The following is an 11,324-nucleotide window of genomic DNA, read 5'->3' on the forward strand; positions in this document are numbered from 1 at the left end:
CTTGCAATTATAATTAGCTGCTGAAATCAGATAGATCTGTAAACATATTTGATTTTTATCCAAAGTATGAAACAACACGATCATTTATTAAAATATCCCTTTGTTCTATTTGTTCATTAAGAATATACTTTCATAGTCTTCACACATTTGATAACACAAGACTTATGTTACGGTATTCACGGAAAATATATCCTAATGCACGTAAGAAGCATGATACATTTACACATCGTGATCGTGAAAGTCAACACTAGGGGAGATATATTGATTATGGTAATTTAGTTAAGATCTATGATGACGATGAAGATGATGATCTCTTTAGCATGTGTGACCTATTATGGTCTATTTTTACACAGTATGAATTAGACGTAGTGTTGTTTTCAAGGCCTTTATACCGCATTTTCTTATAAAAAACAATATTTGTAAACTTTCATACCTCCCTCCTTCCCTTCCCAAAATTGTTGGTATTCCTTTTAGACATTAATTGCTTACCTTTAATAACAGAATTGTTCTGGTATATTTAAAAATGATAGTGTAATGCCAAAATCCATAAAGATCACTGCACATTCCATGTAATTGATTTTTTAATAACACTTTATACAGTTCTTTGATCATTGATTTATTTGAAATTTAAAAAAGATATAAAAAATCCTCGAATTTGGATTCAATTTTATATGAAAAAAGCGATCATTGTAAATTTCTAGATTTCGATATTTTTGTGTAACAGAATAAATTGTATAGGAATAAAGTCATCATAGATACAAGGATTACAATTGTATATTTACGCGAGACGCGCGTTTATCCTTCACAAATTTCATCAGTGACGCTCGAAAAAAAAATGTTAAAAAGGCCAAATAAAAGAAAATTTGTTGGATGAGCTAATATTTAGTTCCTCATTGTTGATGTCCCTATCTTTTACGATGATGTTCCCTTTCTTGTGTGTTAATTCGCCATCACCATTTGCCTTGTCCTTGGATGTAGTGACGTCTTATGATTCAGTGAATGTTATTCATATGTACGTGGTATGATAGTTAGTCAGACTACCAATTAGATCAAATTTTTATTGCAATTTGTTCATAGATACAAATATTTGGTTTTGAACTCTAACTGCATCTTTAAAACCCTTACTTCAAACGAGATACAACACCTTTTGTTACAATGGTGTTGCTTTTAGAGTTTTGAACTAACATAACATTAATTCCACCTATCTATCTTAGATTCAAGTTCGATATTTTACTAGCTTATAATTTTTTGTATTGCTCAATATATACTTAATCTACTAATAATTTGCACGTAAGACGTACTGAATTAGAATCATGGTACTTTTGATATCTTTTTACACCACTGGGTCGATGCCACTGGTACACGTTTCGTCCCCGAGGGTATCACCAGCCCAGGAGTTAACACTTCTGTGTTGACATGACAATCAATAAATAAATGTGGTCTTTTTTATAAAAATCCTGTTTACAAAACTTTGAATTTTTCGAAAACTAAGGATGTTCTTAGTCTAGGCATAGATTACCTTACTTAGCCGTATTCGGCACAGATTTTTTTGAATTCTGGATCCTCAATGCTCTTCAACTATTATATAAATATTCTGATATGAACGTCGCTAATGAGTCTTATGTAGACGAAACGCGCGTCTGGCGTGCTAAATTACAATCCTGGTACTTTTGATAACTATTTGGGTAAAGGTAAAGAAAAAGGCTTGTATGTTATGTCTTGATAGCTTCATGTAGTCTAATATTAACGAGGGGTTTCACTTCTTAGTAATGGGTATATGTGGATATGCCAACAATATGGTTCATAGTTTTTCGAGACTATGTGACACTACTTTTTAATTTATTATTGACATTGTATATCGATATGCATCGTTATTTCATAATGCTATATTGATTTGTGGTATGTTCTACATATCTTATATACATATGGGATACGTTTCCCTCAGTTTTAGTTTGTTATCTGGATTTGTTTTTTTCTTTATCAATTGATGCATTTTGAACAGCGGTATACTATTGTTGCCTTTATTTATTGGAAATCAAATATAAATAACCAATTGTCATGATTGTGCTTTTTAAACAATTCATGGACATTATATGCAAATAAATATTAAGTCCCTGAATCTGTGCATTTACAAATCAAAATATTTTGTAAAAGTAGAGGTAATCATGGTAATTATTTGCTATTTATCTATAAATTGTGGAATCAAATATAAATGAATGCTAATGTCTAAATTTAAATATTCATTTGGTGTTATGTACTACATGTATGCAGTACATGCATTTATTATTTTATATTGCTGAAAATGCAGATGAGCATCGATATTTACAATGAAAGCAATCACCACCAAAAAGTAAAGTAAAACACAACTGAGGTACACTGTTTACCCGAGAGTCCATAAAACTAAAAGTCACGATGTTCTCTGTTTATAGATTCACTAGGTCAATGAGGGTCGGTAATATGAGGGTTGGAATAAATTTCAAGATTAATGTTGATAATACTAAGACTATTGTTAATAATTCCAAGAAACAATATCCTTCTTTTTCGTTGATACCGCAACATAATTCGCAAAATGGTTTTCTTGTTTGCCTAAAATGAAACAAAGACCTTTCAATTGATAAATCAGGCCGCCTATCTTTTGATAGCAGACGACAATCTCTCATTTTCAGTAGCACTATTTTTAATAAAGGATCTGTCATCTGAATATTAATAACGGTCATCATTTTAATTTAAAAGAATAATAAAAACAATTATTTTAGGGTCATGTCAAGTCCATGCAATTAAAGTATTTTAGGTTGTTTATAATGAAAGGCAACAGAAGTATAGAAAGTACTATTTTTACTGGCAGTTATTTCAAAGTCAATAACAGCTAAATAACAAATCATGCATCTCTAACTAAACAGAACAAGTTGAAGAGCTTTGTGAGCAAAAAAACGACATCAACATATGAAACGTCTATCGTCAACTTTACTTGATTGAGTTCAAAACATACCTTAGTTGTTGCTTAAAATTAATGAATTTATAAACACCCTATTTCAGATTTTTTTTTATAAAGCATGTCACTAAAAAGATACACTAAATACTAATCGGATAATACACTAAGGCACTAAGTCCACCAGCAGCCTATTAAAAATTAGAACAACACTTTATTAACTACATGAGGAAAAGTACCTAAAAAACAAAATCTCAAACACTTCCATAATAGCAAGTGCACATTTTCAACATGTATTGAAGCATTTATGATGGCTTTATGAATCTTGTTTGAAATTTAAATGAGCAAATAACAAAAACATAGAACAATCTGCTCTCTGTTTCAATCATTCTAACGCTGATCTTTGACCGCTAGTTATCGATATCATACAAAGCGATTTAGATCTTCGTCTACACGACTAAATGTTTTTGTTCATTTACCTATCTAAACAGAAATAAATGTCTGAATTACATAGGACTTTAAATAGCTGTTCTGCGGAAAGTCAGATAATTTCCCCACTCGGAATATAACCCGAACGAAGGATGTAAATGAAAATCATAAAATCTATATTTTTTACAAACGTAATGAAATTTTCTATAGTGAATATAATTATGTAGTTTGAAACAAAAATACTACTTCATAAGTCCGTGTTGGTGTCCGTGTAACTTAAAATGACGTAAAGTAACGTTCTTAGTCGTTTTTCCTCGTATTATGTAGGACAGAATATTTGTGTCAAAAGCGTTGTTTAGAAATTCCGATACGTCTGATCATACATAACAAACATAAAGTATTAATTGTGATATATTTACGCAATTCGAAGGTAATAGTGGTGCTTTTGAATTCTGCAAACGGGATAATTGTTTTGTACATACGTGTTTTATAACATATCTTATTTAAAAGTCCTTACATAAATTCTTATTACAGTATAAGAAACCAATGTTGCAACTACTGCCGCAAAAATATACCTTATATTGGGTTTTTCTATCATTGTTACATGTATGTTATACTTATAGATCGTAGTATCGATAAGTATTACGGTACTTATGCATGTTATACATCGTTCGCGTTTAAATATAAATTTCATAAAAAAAAATAAGTGCGATTTTCACGGTTTTAAGTACTTTAATATGTTTAAATACGAATATTTAAATAAGGTTTGGAAAGAGAATGACTGAAACGGTTACCTCACAATGGTTTCTTATACTGTAATAAGAATATATGTAAGTACTTTTAAATAAAATATGTTATAAATCACGTATGTACAAAAAAATACTACTGATATACTGATGATGCATGTATATATATATGTGTGTTTTAAATTTTTACTTTAACAAGACACTTATTTATTTATACTTTCTTATTTCCTGTCAGAGTGATGTCGTACAACTTGTAATTGTTTCACAGAAGTATGGTGTGATTTATTATGAGTGAACGCATATTAACTTCCTCGTTTTATTTCTTATATGAACATGTCCGCCTGAGATGGCCTCAATGATTCGTTCGGAGACATTGGTTATTGTTATTTTATTCTCAGTAAAAATAAAATGTAAGTATGATTAAATCATTCCGTATTTTTTTCATGACTTAAATCGACACTTTGTTTATGTTACGATCGTCATCAGCATCTTGTGTATTTATACGATGTGTTTGTGTTATACGAAATCAGAAATTACACCAGGTTTATCATTTATAACGCCAGTCACTTGTTTCGTGACTTTACTGTGACTGAAACTTTATGAGAACAACAGCAAGGTTCTTAAACAGTCGGAAGGTAAATATTTACACATTAAAACATATAACGACGGCATACTAGAATATTTTCGTGGTCATAATTAGCATCTTGTTTACATATATATGATGTGCTTGTGTAATATGAAATCAGAAATTGCACAAGGTTTATCATTTATAACGCCAATCACTTGTTTCGTACACAAAATACTTTACTGTGGCTTGAAGTTAATGAAAACAACAGCAAGGTTCTTGAATAGCCGGTATGTAAATATTTACACCGTAAAACATGTAACGACGACATACTAGATTCTTCTTCTTGGTTGATTTCTAAAAAATGACAGGCCAAAGCATAACAAACTGAAAACCTAATTTGGAATGTAGTCCCTCCAAACTCATGAAACTATACGAGAACAATTTCATGCCAACATTTAGTTTGTGCTTTAATTGGTTTTCTATGTAAGATTAATTTCCACCATCAAATTATTGAAAATACGTAAAAATAATCTAAAACACATAAAACATGTAAAAGGTGCTTAATTTTCTGCATGTATTTGCTCACAAATATAATCAGTGCTTTCTTTGTAAGTAAAAATATCTGTTGAAAAATAGGGCTTCCACCCCAATTTCTTATATTGATTGAAATGTCGTCTTTGCATATTCAGTTAAATAAAAACAAAAATATAATTTTGAACTGTATTGCCATATTTTCAGGATATTGTGCACAACATTCTTCATCATTTAATTTATGAATTGTAGCTTTAGCATTTTCAACGAACGTCGCTGCATTTGAAAATGCTAAACCACTGTGCTCTTCAGACTACCAAGTTGCCGGTAAAGATTTATTTAACAGCTGTCAACCCAAAAATTGTGGAAAAATAGACTTAAAGGGGCATACAATCAACCGCTCAACGGTTAATGACACAACGCAAGTTGTATGGATTAACGCATACGTAGTCCATTCATCAGTTATGGAATATAAAGGTAAATATCATTACCAACAATGCAGTGATTTAATTACGGGACACTTGATTTTTAAAAATGGGAAATACAGTTTCCCCAAAAATGTATCTGTAACGTTTCATATTTCGTATACACTAAAGAAGAATTATTTGAAACAAATTTGTTAAACAATCTGCATCATAGATAGATAGTTTATTTCTCATAAAACCATGCAAGTACAAAGGTTACAGAGAAGTTGAAAAATAATAGACATAAAAAACAAAAAATGCATTTAAAATGTATACTTAGTCGCACGGCAAAACGTTAAACATAATAATCCCAATAAAAAAGCAACAAAGATACCAAGCTTTTAATTTAAAACTACTACAAATCCAACGAGAATAACAAATTACATGTATTTGAGTTAGACAAGTACCGTGACACGTCTTATCGTAAAAAGAATTTACACTAAAAAATAAGAGAAATAAGGCAGAAGACCATTAGTTAAGGAAGAAAAGAATCTAAAAATATTGATAGTTCAAGGAGCTCCTCTTCCAGATATTTCATTTTGAAATATGGCAGGAAAAAGCTTACTCGGACTTTAACGTTATATTTGTATTGGAATTATTTGGGTTTTAAATAACAAAATAAAATGAAGAATCTGCTTAAATTTTAACAAACGACCTTTTATTAGATGATAAGTCTTATATAGAAAGATAAATGGGTGGAATAAGGCAAACATATTTCACATTGAATTGTTTGAAAAGAAGCCAAGAAGTCTGGCCATCTGACACAATTGCCAAAAACTCAGCTAAGTACATCCTAAACATGTTTAATAATTTTTAATTTTTGAAAAGCATGAAAAACGTAGTAATTTTAGCAAAAAATTGTCTGAAACGCTTTTTTTTTATCGCTTTCAACATATCAAGCTTTGCATGACAGAAACTCACTTTGTCCAGTAGAGAATCAGTTTACAATTGACAATAACAGATTTTTGTAAAATGTTTTTACTAATAGGATCAAATCGTTAAAAGAAATTTAAGAGCAATAATGAACCATGTCATAGCTTTAGATTACACATGTTTTGGTTGTTGTATCAAAATAAAAAAGTAGCTATTTTAAGATTTATTCAACTTTTCATTCCGTAGTTATTATTACTAGATATAATACTGCCAAAGGTAAGGCTAGCTATTGATTACTTGAGAGGAGATGATTATGTCAGATGTTGAATTAACTATTAAAACATTGAGCTGCTTTGTTAATAAGTCATTACAGACATTTAAATAGTAAACAAATTGTAGACCAGTCATATTTATTAATCTAGCTATGATGTTGATAGTGCTTACTCCTTGCCCTTAAATTATTAACAAAATTTCTAGCATTACGTTGTTCTATTGATAGTCATCACTATATATAACAGTGAAGTTATTGTTTCCGACCAAGTTATATCAAACACTCTTTTATTAAAATTGTTATCCATTTTTTTTTTACTTATTATCTATTTAAATAAGACCCTATATTTAAGGTTTAGATAGAAAGTAAAATCACAAAAATACTGAACTCAGAGGAAAATCAATTCGGAAAGTCCATAATCCATGGCAAAATCAAATAACGAAACGCATCAAAAACGAATGGCCAAGAACTGTCATATTCCTGACTTATAGTATAGCAGATTTCTTTTCAAAACTACAATCATAACATTCTTATTAACGATCGAACCAACAATTTAATTTATACAACACATAAATGAAATAGCAAAGTCAGTTCAATTTCATCCAAAGTATAAGGGACGTTTTCAATTCGATGTAAATTTGTATAAGGGACGTTTTCAATTCGATGGAAATGTGAGCTAAGAAGCAAGTGTTTAAGCAAAAGTTTTTTTTTCTAAATAAAACATGGAAATTCCAACTCATGTTTTTCTTTCAGTTATCTTTTATATGTTTTTTTCATATCTTGAAGCAAACTAAACGGAGAATCACGAAAGATGAAACAGGGTCAAATGATTTAAATTTGATAGATTCGGAAAAGTGTATATTGTATATTTTTAGTTTATAAAATCTTAAATATTAATTTGTAGATTTCGATGATTATTTATGCTGATATTAAAAGATATCCAAATGTAAAAAAATATATTTTAAATATAAATTTCAATTTCAGCTCAAAAACCGTTTTACTAAATGGAATCGTACTGTGTTTCCCAAATTTCGATCCTGACCGGTTTGATTTACCATAAAATAAATAAAACTAAGTCCTATAGTGCTACAAAAGCTGAAAAGGTAAACAAAAGCGAATGCTTTATATAATGAGATGATCTGAGGTATCTTTGAAAAACAAATGGCATTAATAATTTTTTTTTTAAAAGCGAAATTGTATGTTAATATCACTAAATAGACTTTAAGAAACACTCTTTACTATTGAAATCAAATCAATTCTGTTTATATTTTTTTTTATAAAAAAAAAACTCACATCTTCCTTTCAACGAAAACAACTCCGAGGCCATTTTACATGTTGTTTTCTAATTTTAGTTTTGAAATATCATTGGCATGTTTTAGGTTGTTATAACGTAAAAGTACAAAATGAAACTGTCCACCAGCTGAACCAACATAAGAATGATACAGATAATGATGTACTGAAATGTTCAAGGTTTTGTAAAAGTAAAGGTTATGCACAAAGAGGATATGTTATTTTACTTCAGGTAATTATTTTTTTCCTACAATTTAAAACCTAGGAAACCCAAATAAAACCAATACAAATGTAAGATAAGAGTTCTAGTCAGACCTTTTCAGACCTTTCCCGTCATATTTTAAAACTCAAATACTCCAAATAGAATCTCAGTATCCAATCAATATTATTAGCTTTTTGTTCCTTAACAGAAGCTTTTCAACTTAAAGAATTAAATTTGATTTCTTGGTTTATAAAATTTCATTTTGTTCATCTACTACCCACAAAAGACTAAATGACACAAACATAAAAACTATAGATCACTGTACGGTCTTTAACAATGGGCAAAGCCCATACCGCATAGTCAGGAATTTAAAGGCCCCGAAATGAAAATGTAAAACAATTCAAACGAAAAAACTAACGGCCTATTGCATGTACCAAAAAATGAACAAAAACAAATAATAACGATAGGAAACACTGAATTGCAGGTACCTGACTTTGGACAGGCACGAACATACAGTCTGTGGCGGGGTTTATCGTGTTAGCGGGATCCCAACCCTGCCCTTACCTGGACATTGATGTAACAGTATATTATAAGGAAAAGTTATAAAAATCAGTTGAAAAGGGTTTAACACAGATATAGATACAATTACACGAGGTGAACATGACCGGGTACTTGTATTTCTCAACAACAGAAAGACATTAAGTACAGATCTGAGTGTACCCGCAGTTTCTGAATGCTAGTTCAGAGCCACTAAAAACTATTAGAAAAAATAATGCATCTAACACTAAATTATCAATCAATACACATCCAATGGATTGAGTGTAATAACGTTATATAAAAACACGATCTTATGCAATGCGAAGGTATAGGAATCGACAGATTATAGGTCAATGAATGTATATGTATATATAAAATTAATACTAAATATGCTTTTAATTTTCTGATACCCAAATAATTGTTTATACCAATAAAATCAATATTCAATGATCTTATTACAGTGTTGAATGTGTAGGCTTTAAGAATAAGTTTATTTCAAGAATTGATAAGTTTACCAGGAATATTACTAAACTTTCGTAAAAATGACGATGTGTTATCTCGTTTAAAATATGTTTAAGGTTCCACTAAAGTCAAAATATAGGACACTTCATAAACATCTAAACTTTGCCTGTATTTTTCCACCTATAAGGAATAAAGTCATAAACTATGAGAACATATTATGTTCATTTAAGCATACTTTACATATACACACTGTATAAATTGTAAATAAACTTGAAATTGTTATGTTGTGGCCAAACCGGTTCTTGGGGGTAAACAATAAATTTTCAAAAAAATCTGGAGGTCTGCAAGACGACTTAATTTGCTTAAAATTGGTATGAACGAATACTATTACATGGAATGCAGGGCAAGCGCATGTTGATTTTTTGTAAAATGTATTGATTTTCAAGTTTCAGTTAATTTTATGTATCTAAGTGAACGAATATCGAAGGTACAATACAGAAATTGAACAAATATGCCATTAAAACATATGTATGTGACAAATCAGCTTCCGCTTGCCTTGCATTACATGTAACAGTTTTCGTCCATACCAATTTTAAGCAAATTAAGTCGTCTTGCAGGCCTGTAGATTTTTTTGAAAATTTAGTGTTCACCCCAAGAACCGGTTTGGCCTCAACATAACAATTTCAAGTTTATTTACAATTTACACAATGTGTATATATAAAGTATGTTTAAATGAACATATGTTCTCATAGTTTATGACTTTATTCATTATAGGTTGAAAAATACAGGCAAAGTTTAGATGTTTATGAAGTGTCCTATATTTTGACTTTAGTGGAACCTTAAACCAAACCAAACTTCAAAATAAAATCTTTTTATCTATGGAAGAATTTAGTAAAGGTTTTAAGTAATTTGTAGTACCTTAATCTATGGCTTGATTATATACAAGTTATTCATAGTCAAAATCTAAAACGTAAATGCAGAAATTGGCATAGCGAACGAGTTGTGAAATATAAACACCATTAGATATTGCCAAAGGAATATCACCAACCAATTAGGGAAAATTAACAATAGAAAAATTGTTCCTTTTGTCGTTAATTTTAATGTGGAGTGTTCCGTGTAAAACCGAAGTGCCTAAAACTAGGAAAGTACAGCTTTAATTTAAAGTAAGTTCCTTTTGGTAGATTTCAGCAGGATATTTAGACAATTTTTGATTATTCAACAATAATTATTATGATCAAGATTCGGTAAGTTTTGTTTAATTTATCAATAAAATGCAATTTAGACGGGTCTGTACTGAGTTTATTTAAAAACATTGATTCATAACAGTACAGAGTCTGGTATATAAACAATTAGTGCCCATAGGAATATTCACAACCTGCCGATAAACTTTGGTGACGAAACATACATTTTTATTTTCAAGAAAATTAGCAGCTAAAATTATATCATCACACCTCCAGTAAATTTATATAGCATATTTACCTCTCGCGTTAGAGAAGAATGCTTTGAATGAGTTGCAGCAAATATATTTCATTCAGATTTCCATAACAACCATGTAATGAAATAGGAAAACTTGTGTTTGTTAAGATTTCGTGGAAGTGAAGTGTAACAGTAAAAATGTCAAAACTGTCAACAGAATCAAAATGACCGTCAAAAGCACGTATTTTTATCGAAATTATCAAAAGAACTTTTTTCACTCCATAAACAATTAATTCCACTATTTTCATGTATTTTATTACAAAAGTTTATGGTAACCTCTTTGGAAGTAGTTAAGGAAATTGCTAAAAGCACTGACAGATTAGTTTTAGAACACTTACTAGCCGCCGAGATGAAACCATGTTTGAATGTGTTTTGTGTAGTTTTAGGTAACCGATACATATACTATCGTTGTTTCCTACAGAAAATAATGCTGTCACTAAGCGTACCAATATTTAAAGATCGTAAATCGATTAAGAAGCGACATATCAAGGAACTAGGTACAGCATAAAGGTATTTTAAATAATATGATATCGACGTATAAAAAAA

The 11,324-nt window shown here is 30.0% G+C and overlaps 1 protein-coding gene across 1 annotated transcript in view; it reads left to right on the forward strand.

The window, feature by feature from the left end:
- Positions 1 to 4,376: 4,376 nt before the first annotated feature.
- Positions 4,377 to 11,324, forward strand: part of LOC134724512 (uncharacterized) — a 62,369-nt gene continuing 55,421 nt past the window's right edge. Inside the window, exon 1 of the mRNA XM_063587575.1 lies at positions 4,377 to 4,514. Within this exon, the coding sequence (XP_063443645.1) occupies positions 4,451 to 4,514 (64 nt within the window). The 5' untranslated portion in view covers positions 4,377 to 4,450. The remainder of the gene's footprint in view (positions 4,515 to 11,324) is intronic.

This window comes from Mytilus trossulus, chromosome 7 (assembly GCF_036588685.1).
Source record: "Mytilus trossulus isolate FHL-02 chromosome 7, PNRI_Mtr1.1.1.hap1, whole genome shotgun sequence".
Taxonomy (NCBI): Eukaryota; Metazoa; Mollusca; class Bivalvia; order Mytilida; family Mytilidae; genus Mytilus; species Mytilus trossulus.